Source organism: Podarcis gaigeae (assembly GCF_964106915.1).
Source record: "Podarcis gaigeae genome assembly, chromosome: 1".
Classification (NCBI taxonomy): Eukaryota; Metazoa; Chordata; class Lepidosauria; order Squamata; family Lacertidae; genus Podarcis; species Podarcis gaigeae.
Window position 1 is genome coordinate 117,226,092 of NC_139678.1, and position 17,995 is coordinate 117,244,086.

Sequence of the window (17,995 nt, forward strand, 5' to 3'; positions counted from 1 at the left end):
TGAAAAAATGTCTCTAGATTGGGAGTCACTTTCCTCCCAGTGCTGTTTCCATCACGTAACTCTGGAAGTGTATACTTGATTCTGACCAAATTAAGCCTCCTAGGAAGTTTTTGCTCTAGGCTTAGTTTGCTCAGAACTGAGTATACACTTCCAGAGTTAATGCTAAATACAGTACTTCTGGTAAATGAACTACCATAGCCACTAGAGAGCTGCGAAAATTTGTGTCCAGGCTCTTCTACCCATGTACTATCTGAAACCAAAGGAGCATATTGGTTGCCAGATGTGAATCCCCGCCCCCCAGCTTTCCTACCCCACTACTATGGAAGAGTACCTTTTCCCATTGTATGTAAGGAAGATAGTTGTCAAGGTGAGCCTGTCTGGCAGTCCATAGATGGAACACACCTGAAGACTATCGCAGCAGAGGACTTGTGGGCCGCTAGATGTTGTCAGACTCCAAACTCACCAGCCTCAGCAACCATAACCAATTAGACAACTGGAGTTACAGCCTTAACAAGGGGCGACCAAGTGTTTCCACACTGAAGTGATAATACAAGACCAGGAGTTAACGTGCAATTAATCAATGGAGTGCCAGATTTTTTAAAATGTTTAGGATTTATTATTATAAAAATCACAGTAAACCTCTTTCTTGCAAGCCTAAATTTTCACAGTACAATGTTAAAATTCCAAATACAAAATGCCTGGCTGTTGTAATGTTATTCTTCCACCTGCAATCAAAATTCTTTCCAAATCTAGCTCTAGCAAAGGAATACACACGGCAATCATTTTGTGTGAGTTTTATTGGCATGCAACTGCCGACGCGAGCACTGTTTTCAGCCCCAGAAGGGAGCGGAATGGGGCGAGCTTACGCACACTCCACTGACACGCGAGATGACCCAGAACGCAACCCCTGTGCAAACAGGGAGTTGCCTGGAATATAAAGTAGTATTATAAATTATTTTCTCCTGAAATGCTTTATTCATAGGAATCAAACTTTAAAATAGCAAATGAACTCATTGTGCCTATGACCAAACAGCAAGTTTGCTACCACAAACAGTTGCTTTGGTTAGTGGTAAACCTTCAGTAGACTTTGATTGTTGAACATACTTAAAATAATCATCCAGCTGGGACAATGTGCATGCGTATCCAGATGTGTACATGCAAATCCCCTGGCAGTCTAGAAGGCAAGCGTAGAAGCGGGCTCAACAGGCATCCATAGTACAGCAATGCACATGCAGTTCCTCTGACTACTGTAGCCCTGATTACAATTCATATTTTACATGAATAGAGGATACTAATTCCAGTATCTCATTCAGCCCCTCCACCTCCAGATGATCAAACCTTCATAAGCGGCAGGCAGGTGCAAATGTGAGTGTTGGTTTTTAATGATGCCAAACCTACTGTACTCTTTGTTTACTAGCTCACAGAGCAGAAATGTTTTACTCCCAAAGGCTGTGACACCTTAAAGCAGTAGCTTGATATGTGTCTAATTTGAAAACTTCCCTACTAAGCTGCTATTGGTTATAGCCAAGGGCAGTTTCATTCTGCACAGCACGTTCTATGATCCAATTGACATAATGAATTTCCTAATAAGATGCTCCAACGTGCAGGTGGGTCTATTTTGCTGTTTCCCAACTATCAACAAAAAACTTAACACATCATTTGGCACTGCCATTACTCTGAAAAGGGTTTCATGCCTGAGTAAATATGTTTACAATCATGGCACTGTACTCTTTAATCCGGCATCTCAGTTACTGCAAAGTGGCTAAACTGCATTCTTTGATTTCTGCGTGTGCATCTTAATGGAGGATCTTGCCTAGGAGGCATCACATGAACATTGCAATTGTGGAGGTGAATGAAACGTTGGCGGCAAAAATTGTCAAGGGAGAGCTAGGAACCAAAGAGAAGGTGAAGAGAGCATTATCTATTTTATGCCACATTTGCTGGATATAAAGAAATTTAAATGCAACACCAAGTTAGGACCTGAGGTTGTGTGTACATGCAGCAAATAAGAGTTTGTGCCTGTTGAGTAAAAAATGTACCATAGCTGCTTTTGATTTCTGGGTGTGTGAGCAACTGTTTTCCCCCCACTGGCAATGCAAGACTATCTGGTTGGTTTATGGCTCCACCAGGTGGTCAAAGGCAGGATGAACATTTTAAGAAGTAGGCAGTTCCCATAATCCAGTTCATTGTTGGCAAAAGCAGCAATGTCACTTCCACTGGCTTTTGTCCTCAGGTCAATGTTTCTTGCTTTTGCTACCCCCCCTTTTTTTCTTGGTCCTACACTGTTTTTCTCAGTCCCGTTCTCTATTGGACTTTAGTTTCTCATTCCTCAACCCATCACTTTCTCTGTTCCCACCTTACTGTCAGGCCCTACTATTTTTTATGCTCCACTCCCTTCTCTCTCTGCTTAAGTTTAAAAAAAACCCTTCTGTCTTTATCTTTCTCGTCCCTCCACCATTCCCTTGCGCGCTGACTGTTGAGAAAGGTAGCTGTGTGTGTAGCGGAGCTGTTGAAACATGCTCTTGCTAGCACCATCAGGGCATGTTACCTCGGGCACATATGTTGAACACAACCTGATTACAGCCAGACAGCAGAGCTGCTTCTGGCTTCTGAAAGCAGTCCTTCTGCAGCCTCTGGCAGCTCCTTAGCTTTTCCCTTTCCTTTCTCTGTGTGATCTTTCTCCCAGTGCCTTCACGAGATAACTGTAAAATTGGTTCCTGTGCTTAGGCTGAAGAAGCGTTTGGTAAGAGGGTCTCTCTCTCAAAAAAAAATCTTTTTCTTTCCTGGAGTGGGGGTCCCAGCCTAGTTGGGGGTAATTTTTGGTACATCCTAACTATATAGCCTTGTGTTGTCAGTTGGGAAAAAATACCAATTGGTACCTACCTGAAGGGTAGCTTTCATTAGCACCACAAGGCTACTGCACCCTACTTTTAATGACTGCAATATTCACTCATTCCCATGCAGTAATCTGCATTTTTATTTATATATAGAGACAGACAGACAGACAGACAGACACACACACACACACACACACACACACACACACACACGGGAGTCAGGCCTAGCTGATCCTTGTTCTCTCAGTTTCTTGTTCTATACTTACATTTTAGGTTTGCTACTTCGGGCAAACTAGATTGTGGGAGCTCTTTACTTCCCAAAATGCTTGTTCTACCTTCAACCACCAGTTGGAACTATAACCCAACGCAATAGGCTTTGCTTTGCCAATGGGAAACTACCCTTCAGATAGATACCAATTGTGCTTTCTATAATGTATGCACAACTTACTAGATAGCTCCTGTCTTGATTATTCCTTGCACTACTGGCATTATGTTCACGATGGCTGCTATCGTTCATCCGCTTCTTGTTGAGTTTGCAAGTTACCATGACAGTATTAGAGACTACCAAATATTCCAGAATTCAGCTGAATTCAGTGAAATTAAATTTCTTTCATTCTACTACTTGGCAGCTGGCCACATGTTTATAGAAGATGGAGCATAAACAGGAAGTTAAATATGTATAGAAGTATTTAATAGGCTAGAGCAGCAAGAAATATCAGCTCGGAACAGAAAGTATACCACATTTTTAAAAAGAACTAATATGTTGTTATTGCTCCAGTTTCTTTTCATTCTTAAGAAGCTGAACATATCCAAATATTTTAAAAGAAATACGATAATAGTGCAAAGAAACATACCCATAGCAATTAGATGTCTAAAGTACTATGTGCATAATGTCCAAACTTTCTTAACAACCTGAGGCCTGTTTCATTTTTGCAAAAATCAGTGCAAGTATCAGTGGCATTAAATTAGGAGGCAGGCTGTGCTTTATTAACAACTTTCATTTACTGAAAAGCAAAATTCATCAAAAGTTTAAGCACTTTCAAATACCACTAATTTCAACAGGAGAATTGAGGACTTGCTTAAGCCTCTCCAGCAATTCCATTTTGTCCAGATCATGTTCAGCGTTTTTGCATTAATTGCAACTGCTGATATAAAAGGGCTGGATCCAGAGATGTCCTGTGCGTGTGGCAAGGCACTCCCACAAGTCAGCCCCACTGAATTCTCCACAATTCCCTATCCCACTACAGCCCCTGTACCCCATATGCCATTCCAGACAGTCTTTCAATTCTCAGAACCAACTTTGGCGGTGGCAAGAAAGTCCCACTACATAAGTGAAGTTCAACTCATCATTTTTGGGATCCAATTCATTATGCCTGAATATTCTGAAGAGAGGCAATTATTCATTCTTAGAACTCCATCTAAAGAATAACATATTTATGCACTACCAGATTTGAGATTTTCATTCAAACTTCCTACAGAGGGTAAAAACACAAGGCACAAGCTAGCCAAATGTAAATGTTATCAAGTGCCACTGATTTTAGTGGGAGATATTTAATTATGTGCTAAACTTCCCAATTAATATTAATGAAACTCAAGCTGGATCATGTATGAAATTAAATGCATGTGGATTGTTAGAAGAACTATGGTGTCTAATATTAGAAGGCTCAAACTGTTTGATTTCTAGAAAAAAAGCATGATCACGTTTTATCTAGTATTTCTCACATTGTAATGCTGTCTGTGCTAGTGCAACTGATTCCCAGATAAGGTTTACAACATTGCAGTTCTTTAATTCAACTAAGTTTTCCATGGAAGTCTCATTAGAATGCTTGGCAAGTGAAATTGTACAATACTTGAACAAGCTGTGCACTGACCTTTTTATATAAAATCTAGAACTTGATACACCAGATCTACCTGCTGAAGCAATTTAAGATGGAATGATTGAAATGAATTTAGCATACTCACTTTTTTAAACGAACGCTGCTCTAGAAAAGACATGGTTTTCTGACTCCTGTTTAGTGAAATTGTGTGCTCCCCCATACAAAATATTAGAGCTGTACTGTAGTACACCAGACTTACACAGTCCTAACATGAACTGTGTACTAAGGCTATCTTCTGCACACCACATATTGTCCCATATGGCTATATACTGCGGAATGTAGTCATGTCTTTCGGCTCACTACTTGGGACACACCAGTCATCTGCTTCATGATTCGCTGTGTAATGTTTCCAAGCTGATTTGTTATATACCGGCAGTCTTTCAACAGATTCTGTTGATAAAGCCTGCAGAGAGAAGGAAAGGGCCATGTTCAATATAACTTCGCCATCATCAGATCCTGCCTTTTAAATGGAAAGGCGTTTGTCAAAGCGGGTGATAAATAACATGCCTTTATGAAGATAACAGCATCTGTACCATAACCCTCTAGCGAATAGAGCTTCAGATCTCCTTGGAAGTACTGAGCATAGAGACGGGATATAGGCAAGCCGTAACCAAATCCAGCCTAAACATAACACACACACACACAAAAACCGACAAGAGAGTTAGCTAAAACATATGAAAAACAAAAATAGTAATGGGAGGAATTCCAAGTTGCACTCTTCTGATCATTGCACCAGCGCAAGCATTTTAGTTTGCCATCCAGAATGGCCCCCTTCCTCCCTCCCTCCGATGTTCTGTGGCCTTCAACTAACTAATTTGTCAACTGCCAATGCAAGGTATCACATAAAAATGGCCTACATACCAGAGGTGTTGCTCGCGATGTCTCAACACGGGGACGGGGTGCAGTTGAATACATGTAGTTAAACAGCCGATCTATTTTCCTCAAAGGAACACCACCGCCACGATCACACATCTAGAATGTGGAGGGGGGGATTAGGACTTGGGGACGATTCATGCCACACGCTCTAGATCTGGCTAAAAACAAACACTGGCATACCCAACCTTACATTAGAAATATACACCTTGTATATTTTATTATGTATTTAATGTTTTTATATTGTGCTTTTACCAGGGGGACCGCCCTGAGACCCACGAGTATAGTGTGGTATACTAACTAACTGAATGAATGAATGAATGAATGGTGAATGTTGGCCTGCATGCACAAAATGTACTTCTTCAAGACAATTTATGCACTACTCTTCAGTTAGTTTGGATGTTCAAGACAGTTAATAGAATAATAATAGGCAGCTAATAGAAATATAATAATGCAAATCATACAAAACCAAAGATTTCTTTTTCAGTGCTGTAATGGGAATTGGGGTTGCTTGTGCGTAAGCCGCAACTGCTCCAGACTGCGTTGTCCGGCTAAACCTTTCCCTGGCTGGACAGCCCTTATGCCGTGGCTGTCTTAATCACTGGCAGAATCAGTCAGTGGGCGTTTCCTGAACTTCTTCCAACATAAAAGTTCCTTGAAACCAAGTCTCCGCCTAGCCTCCCTACGCGGAAGCTTTCTGCGCAGAGTGGGTGTCCCAAGCGGAGGTCCTGTGCTCTCCCCGCTGGTCTCGGTGGAAGAGTCTCGGAGCCCTCCCTCCAAAGCCCTCTCAGGCTCCCCTTTCTTCCTGGTGTCATGCTGATTTCCTTCCCCAGAGGAAGTGCTCTCTCTCCCCCTGCTGGTCCCCTCTCCTGCGTCATTGGGGATCCACAAGCTGGGAACCCAGCAGAGAGTGTCAGTTAGAATATTTCACAGCTGAGGAGGCAGCAATCGAGAGTCTGCTAATACAACCATCCACTGAACCTAAGATGACACAGGGACATAGTGCAAGGTCTCCAATGTGGAATAGGACATTGGGAAGCTACATATGAGAGGAGGTGATCAAGAAATCGTAGGCCCTGGCCATCGCTGCAGATGAAACAATATTGTAGCAATGCATCCTACTTGTCTGGCTCTGTTTAAAACCCTGGCAGCCTTTTGGATCGAGTTTCAGAATGCTCTTCAATGGCAGACAGTCCACTCTTGATATTACTATGACTGTGACCAGGCCTGTTCAGTTCAAGGGGGGGCTGCAGCTGGTGAAAAGCACTCAAGACCACAGCTGCCACTCAAACATCCAAGAATAATGATAGATCTAGGAGCATCTCCCAGCTGCTCATCTGAATGTTATGGGGAGCACAACCACGTCCAAAATAGACTGAAGTCCTCATCCTGGATCAGAAGATCCCTGAATTGGCAAAATACTCTAGCAGTCCTGTTTGAATCATATATGCTGCTTCCACTTGCTATTTTATGACCAGGCAATTCGTTAGTAAATAAACACGCAAAATGCCCATGGCAGGTAAATGCACATCAAGATGAAAATTACTGGAAAACCAGCGCTTTAACCATTTGCCAGGACTACGAAGTGGGAAATTAAAGAGTAAACAAAGCCATTACCTTCACAGTTAAATCCTCATTGCCTAATGTGACGTGGACATGAATTGGAGGGTAAATGTCTCGATCCGCGTGATGTTCCATTGTAGCTCTCATTGCATTCTAAGATTTCAAAACACGGAAATAATGGCCAAATTACATATCTGTACAGTCGTACCTTGGGTTGAAGTAGCTTTGGGATAAGTATTTTCAGGTCGCGTGCTGCGGCGACCCGGAAGTAAGGGAGCGCGTTACTTCTGGGTTTCATCACTCGCACATGCACAGACGGTCAAAATGACGACCTGCGCATGCGCAGAAGTGGCAAATCGCGACCCACGCATGTGCGGATTGCGTTCGCTTCTGGATGCGAATGGGGCTCCGGAACGGATACCGTTTGCATCCAGAGATACCACTGTATATCATTTTAGCTTAGTAATTTAATAAAACAGTTCCATTTAGCTGTGATCACATAATGATTCAAAAGATTTTAGAAGAAACTTGTTCTAGAATACATTATAAAGTTGCTTCCTGCTTTGTAAACATTTTATGAAGCTACCCAACCGACTTGACTAGTATTTGGTTATTTCTGTCTTTCAAGATTGAAAGGTATTTCATGGAAGCAGTGCTAGAACGGGAACAGTAGTCTGAATTCTGTTCCCTGCCGTTTTAGAATTTAAATACGGGCAACAACGTATATTTTGTATTTTAGATATGAAATCGAGTCCCTTTACTTGCAGAGCAATCCATGGAAACAAAATCTGGAAGACAACTCTATCATTCTCACATGCGACCCTGTGCATTCCCCTAGGGGTGGGGAATCTCCAGATGTTAAAAGGGAGTCATGACCACAGCTGCCACCTAAACATAAGAGGAATAATACCGGTTCATGCATGGGGGCACTCCACTTCTGACTGTCTGGCCAATGGTCATATATGACAGGGTTGCAATATGTCTGGTATTTCCTGGAAATATCCGGAATACTGCGTGTGGGTGGGAATCGGTCAAATGTCTGGGAAATTCCAGATGTATGACAGCCCATGTTATTGCAGTCGTCTTTCCTGATTTTTCATAACAATAGCTGAGAAACGGCAATTTTTGTGCCACTATGCAACTTTGGGCAAAACTAAAAAAGCTTAGCAATTTTGCCTGCCCCCCTCAAAAGGCTCAACAACTGTCCAGATTTTCACTGTTTGTAACATGGCAACCCTGGATATGATAAGAGTTGTAATCCAACAACATCTGCTGACCCACATTCGAGTACTAAGTCCAACTCCAGTCCTGGCGACCACAGCTTGATGTGAAGCCCTAAAGGTAAAGGTAAAGGGACCCCTGATCATGAGGTCCAGTCGCGGACGACTCTGGGGTTGCGGCGCTCATTTCGCTTTATTGGCTGAGGGAGCCGGCGTACAGCTTCCGGGTCATGTGGCCAGCATGACTAAGCCGCTTCTGGCGAACCAGAACAGCGCACAGAAACGCCGTTTACCTTCCCGCCAGAGTGGTACCTATTTATCTACTTGCACTTTGACGTGCTTTTGAACTGCTGGGCTGGCAGGATCAGGCACCGAGCAACGGGAGCTCACCGCATTGCGGGGATTCGAACCACCAACATTCTGATCGGCAAGTCCCAGGCTTTGTGGTTTAGACCACAGCACCAACCATGTGCTATGACCTGAAGCCCTACTATGCCTCAAAAATCAGCCTGCCCTTCTCTGGGCTCCTTGGTGCACTGGCTACTTCCCTATGAGATTATGTTCACCCGAGTCTTTTGAAGGGAATGAAAATAAATGGAGATCTCCTTCATGACAGTAGATTGTGTGTAAGCCTCAAGCGCTTGTCTTTAAAAGTGATATACCCCCCCCACTCTTTTTTTCAGCGTATCAAATGTCAGGAATTGCCGTGTTTGTCTTGTCTCTTGACAGTTTGGCAACAGAAAACAGAGAAAGAGGATCCACAACATATCAGTGTGTTTTGTACAAACCTTGAAAAGTTCAAAAACCATGTAGTAGAGATGTGACGGGACATATACCACCTGCATGGGCTGCCCTGGTGATTTTACTGTAAAAAGAGGGGAAGAAAAAAAACAACCGAGCGCTGAACTATCAGTTTTGGCAAGGCCTGACTGAGCACGACTAAACATTGTGGCCCTCTTAGAAGTTTACAATGGCTTAGATTCAAAAAGCTTATTTAGGCATGCCAAACAGAGCTTGTATATCTATCCAGAGCTATTTTTGGATTCTCACCTGCCCGTTGCTGAACACAAGCAACCTCTGCCCCCGATACCATATTAAAAATTTATTCTGAAACTTCAAAAATAATACTGTATTTTTCGCTCTATAAGACACACTTTTCCCCTCCTAAAAAGTAAGGGGAAATGTGTGTGCGTCTTATGGAGCGAATGCAGGCTGCGCAGCTATCCCAGAAGTCAGAACAGCAAGAGGGATTGCTATGTAGCGATCCCTCTTGCTGTTCTGGCTTCTGGGAGTCATAATATTTTTTTTCTTGTTTTCCTCCTCAAAAAACTAGGTGCATCTTATGGTCTGGTGCGTCTCATAGAGCAAAAAATACAGTATGTTGGAACTAAGCACATACATGCTTATTTGGATCCAGGTACATAATATTTGTTTTTCTATTTTATTATCTGTCTAAAAGATGCCCACTCCCCAATTTGAGAAGGTATATTGGAGGTATACCATAAATGCTGTCTCTGTGGCTTGTGTGTCACAGGGCTTGCACACATAAAGACACATCCTTCTTGCAATAGTAACCGCTGAAGGTTGTTGCAGCTCTTTACCTTTTCAGGTAAAGGTCGCACATGGTGTATATATTTCCGATTTACTCTCTGCCCAGCGAAATAAAATCCTGATCTGGCAGCATTACAGGGCTGTGTTAAAGGTAAAGGGATCCCTAAACATTAGGTCCAGTCGGGGACGACTCTGGGGTTGCACCGTTCATCTCGCTTTATTGGCCTAGGGAGCTGGCGTGCAGCTTCTGCGTCATGTGGCCAAGCATGACTCAAGCCGCTTCTGGCAAACCAGAGCAGCTCACGGAAACGCTGTTTATCTTCCCGCCAGAGTGGTACCTATTTATCTACTTGCACTTTGATGTGCTTTCGAACTGCTGGTTGGCAGGAGCAGGGACCGAGCAACGGGAGCTCACCCCGCCGCGGGAATTCGAACCGCCGACCTTCTGATCGGCAAGCCCTAGGCTCAGTGGTTTAACCCACAGCACTGCCTGCGTCATGCTGAAATGTGTTCAGAATGTGAAAGTTCCAAGTAAACCTTAAATAGGTCATTTCAAAGAAGTATTCGAGGAAAAAGTATCGCTCACAGTGTAGCTGTTGCAGTTATCACTGTAGGATAAGTGGTCTCACAACAAAATGTGCTTGGCGCAGTTATGAACCATGGTGTAACTCATGGGTAGGCAACCTAAGGCCCGGGGGCCGGATGCGGCCCAATCGCCTTCTAAATCTGGCCCGCACACAGTCCGGGAATCAGCGTGTTTTTCCATTTATTTAAAATGTATCTCTGGGTTATTTGTGGGGTCTGCCTGGTGTTTTTCCATGAGTAGAATGTGTCCTTTTATTTAAAATGCATCTCTGGGTTATTTGTGGGGCACAGGAATTTGTTCATTTCCCCCCCTTCAAAATATAGTCCGCCCCCCCCACAAGGTCTGAGGGACAGTGGGCCGGCCCCCTGCTGAAAAAGTTTGCTGACCCCTGGTAACTCGACACCGAAAGCTACTTCACAAGTTCATGCTATGAACTTTTCCCGGCGAACCCTGCAACACGCAGCACGTTTCTTTCACTGTGCAAACACGATGCAGAGACCTGCAGCCACCCAAGGTTCCCCATAGCATATTTCTATAATGAAATCGGCATATACGGACACATCATGTTTAAGGCTGTGCCCAGGATACCCGATTAACATTCTATGCACCAGAAGCAGCACCTATTTGCACTGCAGACTGAGCAAGACAGTCATCACACACGTGATGCCCAACCAATGGAAAGATGAGCACTACTACCGCAGACACAGTCTAAAAAGAGAGACCTGCACAAAAGAGAGGCAGCGTGTGATAAATCCTTGCCAAGGACTTGTGACTTCCTTTAATAACCCACTCCACTTCCTGTTCTTACCGTTTCTCTCCTCGAGTACAAGTTCTGGAGAATTCATGTAATACAGATCACAAAGGGTCTTTGCATTTTCATAGCCGTCTGCAAAAAAATTAAACCACAACAAGTATGTTTAAAGGTTTACACTTCGCAGCTCTGCACGATATCCTGGCGGCGGTTTTTAAAAATGCCAGGAAAGAGATTAATGACAGCCCAGTTCTTAACTGTTCAGGAGTGAACTGCTGGCGACTCCAACTGACACCAATTATGAATATTTCTGGCCACAACAACTCAAGTTACTAACTACAGCTGCATGCATGCCTCGATTCGGTGCAAAGAACAGAAAAAGTGTATGGTAATGCAGATTTTAATTTCCAGAGCTTTCTTTTCTTTTCTTTTTTAAGAAAGGGGGGAAAAGCCAAATATATTGTCCCTGAGGTTGAACGTGATTGAAAGTGTGTGAGCAATGTTTGGTAAAATCTCAGAAGCCAGAGCGGATTAAAATTTCCGGTAGCCTTTCACAGCCCCCCCGCCCCCAGTGACCAGCCAAATACCGTATTTTTCGCTCTATAGGACTCACCTTGTTTTAGAGGGGGAGAACAAGAAAAAAAAATCTCTCCCTCTCTGTGCGGCGCCCCTTCAGCGAAGCAGCAGGAGAAACAGAGCCCTTTCCATTTCTCCTCCCGCTTTGCTGAAGGGGCGCTGCACAGAGAGGGAAACCTGTGCAGACAGGGAAAGCTGCGCAGCGCCTCTCCAGCAAAGCCAAGCCAGGAGAACAAGAGGGATCGCTGCGCACCAACCCCTCTTGCTCTCCAAGCTTCAGTGAAAGCAACGCGAAGTCTCTGGAGCGCAGCAGGAGCGCTCCCACTGCGCTTCGAAGGCTTCAAAGGTTTCGCGTTGCTATCGCTGAATCCATGGAGCCTGCATTCACTCCATAAGACGCACTCACATTTCCCCTTAATTTTTGGAGGGGGAAAAGTGTGTCTTATAGAGCGAAAAATACGGTACACGCTATAAAAAGCATAGGGAAGTAACCGTGATCCTATGCACGTTAACTCTGTTGTCAGTCCTGTTTAGATCCATAGAGTTTACTCTCCAGCCAAGTAAGTGAAGTCACACACTCTCTCTAGTTTAGGACTAAATTACAAAAATTGTCTACAAGTTCTGTAATTCAGCTTTTCTTTATGTATAATTTGGGTCAACTTGTCGAGAATTTTTCCCCCTTTTTTGGCAAAGTATCACACAGTCCTGATTATAACCACCAGGATAACTGACAACACAAATGATGTTAAACACAGTCAATAGCCCGTTTAGACTGCCACCAATGATTTTCTATTACATCTGTTTTCCTTGATAAGTCTACCTGATGTTACCTTTTATGACTTCAACCACATTGCACTTAGGATCAATGCTTCCAATGTGTTTGGGATGAGCAGGGTTGACCTTGACTTTCCCCCCGAACAACAAAGCTGCCAAATGGAAGAAGATAACAAGTGAATTCACAATTTATGGGCTGCAAGAGCAGCAGCTTTTACATCGGGAAACAAACAATTAATATATTGTTTTAAGAACAAAACTGGCAAGCGTTTACAGACAAGGGAAATGCTAAAACACGGTGCCCAGTATACAAGCCCCTGGCTTTGAAAGAAAACCACTCTCAATTGCTCTACACATACGTTTCATCTCTGCGATTAACCGAAGTACTTACTGTGCTGATTAAGAAGCATTCTGATTGAAATACGGCTCATGAAGAAGCGGTCTAAAAAATACTGCACATTCTGACTGGTCACTGGATCAACACCATAATGGTCCTTGTACTCTATCACGCCCTGAGCCATGGTAGGAATGACATCGTTGTGACGATTCCGGATTGTTATCACAGTATCTGTAAAACTGAAACCAAGTGCACGCTCTGTGAAATAGGTCTAAGGCACATTAAAGGCCCTAGGTGGCGAAAATATGGTCTTCCATATATTGTATTGCTGTACTACAACTCCCACTGACCATGCTGACTGTGGGCTGAAGGGCCAATAATTCCCCACCCGTGCTCAAGAGTCACAGCTTCCACTTAACTATTCAGTGCAAAAATAAAATAAAAAATAAATGGTCTTTTAAAAAAAGTATTTTGCTATTCAATAAATCATCCAGGAAGCAAAAATTGACTAAAAATTTGAACTTTCAAATACAGTGGTACCTCGGGTTAAGAACTTAATTCGTTCTGGAGGTCCGTTCTTAACCTGAAACTGTTCTTAACCTGAAGCACCACTTTAGCTAATGGGGCTTTCCGCCGCCGCCGCCGCCACGCGATTTCTGTTCTCATCCTGAAGCAAAGTTCTTAACCTGAAGCACTATTTCTGGGTTAGCGGAGTCTGTAACCTGAAGCGTCTGTAACCTGAGGTACCACTGTATGGGTCTGTCTCTGTTAGCATAGCTATGATCATTTTGAGAGCAAGGTCCATCAACCCTTGTTATTTTAAACGCTTAAGAAAGATGTGTCTACCTCTGCTTTTCTTCATTCAGAATACTCTGAAGATCGCCCTTAACATCTGTTCAATGGCATAAAAGGATGACACTCATCTTCTCAAAGCAGAATAACATCTGCACTTAAAGAGTTTAGAGAATCCGTTGCCACAGTATATTCAGATGCATTAAAATGCACTTACCAAGAAATAGCTTCTGCATCTTCAGCACTTTTGTCCTTGAAATCAAGGATCTCCTGAAGGCTCTGGACGTACCTATAAACACAATTTCCACACGGTTGGCCTTTGTCATATATATATAGTCTAGCTGAAATTATTAGCCATTTCCTGCTAACATTTTCTAACAAAGTCGAGATCATTAACTCAGCAAAATAACATTGGAGAGGGTTAAAGGGCTGCTTTTAGCTTCCAAATCTTTCCTCACAAGTGAGAAGAAAACACGCAGCAAAGGTATGTAAAAAATAAGTGAAGGCACTTCACATTTTCTATCATCACTAGCTGTGTCTATTAAATATCCAAGATCAGTTTTGCTTTTCATTTTTAAAAACTGATTCTTACCAACTCTGGACGAGCTGAACGGAAGGTGTTTTGAGAAGATTGTCTGGAAGCAGACTTATTTCTTTCATTATGTTTGCTAATCTTACTGGCAACTCCTGTCGCAGAAACATAAACGAAGTTTTCTCACATGCATTGTCAGATCCTAAAGGGGAAAAAAATATAGGAATCAAACAATATCTGCAGAACCACTGGATGTTATTTTATAAAGGGAACATTGAACCCAACTATGGAAATGTGCAAATTCATGAGGAAGAAGGAAATGTGGGGACAGAATTTGTAGTTATTCACACACACACACACACACACACACACACACACAGAGAGAGAGAGAGAGAGAGAGAGAGAGAACATTTCAATTCTAAATAGGGAACCCTTTTCCTGTGAAGGAGGGCTACATAATGATTCTTATGCTGACAGTTAATTTATTTATCACCTTCTAAACCATTGCCTCAACGCAATTTACACACAAGATAATTAAAAACACAAAAACAGCAGATGCATACAAAACATGACTGAATCCTGAACATTTGGTAGTAAAAAACTATTTAGCCAGCTGGGAAAGCCAGTTGGGACATAATTCAACAGGAATGCTGTTCTATTCCACAGGTCAGGGACAGTCAAATGAAAAGGCCTGCTCTGTGGAATATGCAGCTGTTCCTTACAGGGATCGAACCTGCAACCTTGGGGTTATCAGCACCATACTCTAACCAACCGAGCTATCCATGAGCCCATTGCAGTAATCCAACTCTGAAGTTACCAGAGCATGGGCAACCAAGGTCAAGCTATCTCAATCCTGGAATGGTTGTAACTTCCTAACCAACTAAAGTTGGTAAAAGACACTTCTAGTCATCCCTACATCAACTTGAGGGTAATCTGTTATGGACCACAACCTGGCAGTGGGCAGGTCTCCCTTTTTCTTTCTCTCTTCCTCCAGTGGGCTGCAAAGGGAGGGTCAAATAGCTCTTGCTAGAGGTATGAACCTTCACCTTCTTTCCGTTACTCCACCCATTTGAGCTGTTACCCCATTTTCCCCTCTTCCTACCCTACTCCCATCCTTTCAGACTCATGTGTCACCTGCCACAATTAAATTAGGTTGAGGTCTGCATTAAATTAGTAACATTGGTTGCTATCAAAAGGGATTTGGACAAGAAGCAAGCACGTAGCTTTGCTCAAGTTTAGCAGAAATCCTTGTGTACTCTATGAGCAATGAAACAAAAGCCACTGACATCGCAATATATTTTTCTTGTGTAACATTGTGGTAAAGCTAACAACACACAAGTGCTACAAGAAAAAACAACCACCCCACACTCTTGAAGAGCGGCAAAATGATTTTTTTTTTCATTTCCTAGCAATAATATCACAGTATTAGCTAATGCTCAATTTAGAGCTCATTCACCACACTTGCCTGATACATGTCAATATTTGGAGATACGCATTTTCCTTCACATTTTTTACGCTACTGAGCACTGTAAACACCAAACACGGAGGTGTACTTAGGAAAGGCGAAATTATCACATAAAGTCCAAATTAGTCCTCATAATGCTTCTGCTATCAAGTACACTGTTCGAATACAACATATCAGCTGCCATGTCACACATGGTAGTGTTAAAAGAGTGCTGCAATTAGATGCACTGAGGCAAATGGCAGGCTACAAACCAGATTAGATTTGAACAATATTGCTGAAATGTTTTAAAGATATTATATAAACCTGGCACTTGCAGGGTGATATTATAGGACGTTACTGCTTCTCAACAGATAAGGGTGTAGAGTTTAGCTGATGCAATATGCACATGTTTTATAAAACATTCAGCAAGGCCACTTGCAATAAATAAGGAAAAGCAGCCATTAAAAAACACACACACACACGTCCATTTCATATATGGTCCACTTTGGGGGGGGGGGGAATTAACATTATGGAATCCTGGGTTTAGAAGAGGACTCCACATACTATGATTAGGAAGTGCAGGCCTCTGCAATAAAGACAACCAGAAAACTGTCCCAGGATAAAAAGGGCCGTCACTTACTAAGACACATCTGAGCAGAGAGAAAAGGTGCTAGAATCAATAAAGCTGAATTCTTTGCACGGCAACATCACACCTCTCTGCTCAGACTCCAGAAGAATCCCTTCCTCGCCTGTTAAGGTGGCTGCGTGGCAATTTCCCTTTGCTGGAAACAGCCGCTTTGCACACTAAGCAAGAGAATTTGGGCGCGCGTGTTAATGAAAACTCTTAATTAAAACTGGCACCGCCAACCACAAGCGTGTTTACTCAGCCTCGAGAATGCAATGTGTTGTTGTTGTTGCTGCTGCTGCTGTTGCAATAAAAGCGCGAGCCTATTTGCAAAGCTAAGCGGGGTCAACTTGGATGGGGTCCCCGCCCGCGTGTTGACATTCCTGCACTGCAATGGGTTGCCCTAGATGAGCCTGGGGGTCCCCCTTCCAGCTCTGCCCCTGCATTACATTTGAACTCTCAGGCAACTCCGGAAGCAGCAGCCTAGTCGGATTTGTTTTGCTCGAAGCGACAACGCGAGGCCTCTTCCTCCTCCTCCCCCTCCTGACCTGCAAACCCAGAACCCGAATGGGAGCGGAGGGAGGCGGCACAGAGGACGCCCGTTCCCATTGGCTGCCCGCACCCGGGCGCCTGCCATGGCTGAGGGAGGGAGGGTCGCTGAGGGGAGGCCTAGCGCCCTCCGACCCCCAAGCAAGGTCTGCAAGGGACGGTGTCCCACGGGGAGAAGAAAATGGTGGGCCGCTGGGAGGAAGGAGGGGCGCGAGCGAACCAAGGGGGCGCCGCGCTTTCCCACCGGGTTGGCGGCGGCGCTCACTCACCGAAGTCGAGGAACTGCTTCATGGAGAGGGGCGACGGGGAGAAGCGGCAGTAGAAGTCCACCTGCTGAGGGATAGTGGCCGGGGAGACGCTCCTCAGCAGCGCCCGGAGGAGCCTCATGGCGACCCCTTGGCGCGGAGAGGCGCGCAAAGCGCACCAGGGCGCACGGGAAGCTGCGGCGCGGCGCGCTCCGCTCTCGTTTTGGGCCCCCCTTCAGGTCGTCCCCGCCGCCATTTCCAGGCTCGGCAGCTGCAAGCCGAACAGCCGGTGGCTTTCCCGGGCAGGTTCTCTGCTCTGAGCGGAGATAGAAGGGAGGAGGTGGGCGGCGGCGGCGGCGCCAGGCAGGGACAAGGGGCCGGGCGACAAGAGCGGCGGTAGCAGCAGCGCCTCCTCCTCTCGGCGCCCAGCCAAGGAGGGGGGAGAGGCGGGCCGAGGCGGCGCGAAGGTGCGGCGGGTGGGTCCGGAAGTGGCGCTCCAACCTGAGGGAATCCGGTGCTTGCAGTCCGAGCCGCCTTTTGGCTACCTGCACCCGCTTCTTTGGCTGCGTTTCGGTGTTGCTCGCTGCGTGCGTGCCTTGTACCTCTTTTAGCAGCTGGTATCCCACATTGTGGTGACAGCAGTCACGAAATTAAAAGATGCCTGCTCCTTGGGAGAAAGGCGATGGCAAACCTAGACAGCGTCTTAAAAAGCAGAGACATCACCTTGCTGACAAAGGTCCGTATAGTTAAAGCTATAGTTTTCCCAGTAGTGATGTATGGAAGTGAGAGCTGGACCATAAAGAAGGCTGATCGCCGAAGAATTGATGCTTTTGAATTATGGTGCTGGAGGAGACTCTTGAGAG

The 17,995-nt window shown here is 44.4% G+C and overlaps 1 protein-coding gene across 1 annotated transcript; it reads right to left on the reverse strand.

The window, feature by feature from the left end:
• Positions 1-593: 593 nt before the first annotated feature.
• Positions 594-17,752, reverse strand: PDK1 (pyruvate dehydrogenase kinase 1). The gene is made up of 11 exons (XM_083712189.1): positions 17,157-17,752; positions 14,330-14,471; positions 13,955-14,026; positions 13,000-13,184; positions 12,665-12,760; positions 11,316-11,393; positions 9,159-9,235; positions 7,205-7,303; positions 5,576-5,686; positions 5,222-5,335; positions 594-5,117 (listed from the first exon to the last, which is right to left on the reverse strand). The coding sequence occupies exons 1-11, from the start codon at positions 17,272-17,274 to the stop codon at positions 4,977-4,979; spliced, it is 1,233 nt and encodes a 410-aa protein (XP_083568315.1). The 5' UTR covers positions 17,275-17,752; the 3' UTR covers positions 594-4,976.
• Between the last annotated feature and the right edge of the window lie 243 nt (positions 17,753-17,995).

Coding starts and splice junctions, on each gene's coding strand:
- PDK1 (XM_083712189.1), bottom strand. CDS start 17,274: ATGAGGCTCCTCCGGGCGCTGCTGAGGAGCGTCTCCCCGGCCACTATC. Junction 9,236..11,315: donor TGTACTCGAGGAGAGAAACG/GTAAGAACAGGA, acceptor CTCTTTTTACAG/TAAAATCACCAGGGCAGCCC. Junction 7,304..9,158: donor TGGTTTTTGAACTTTTCAAG/GTTTGTACAAAA, acceptor TTGAAATCTTAG/AATGCAATGAGAGCTACAAT.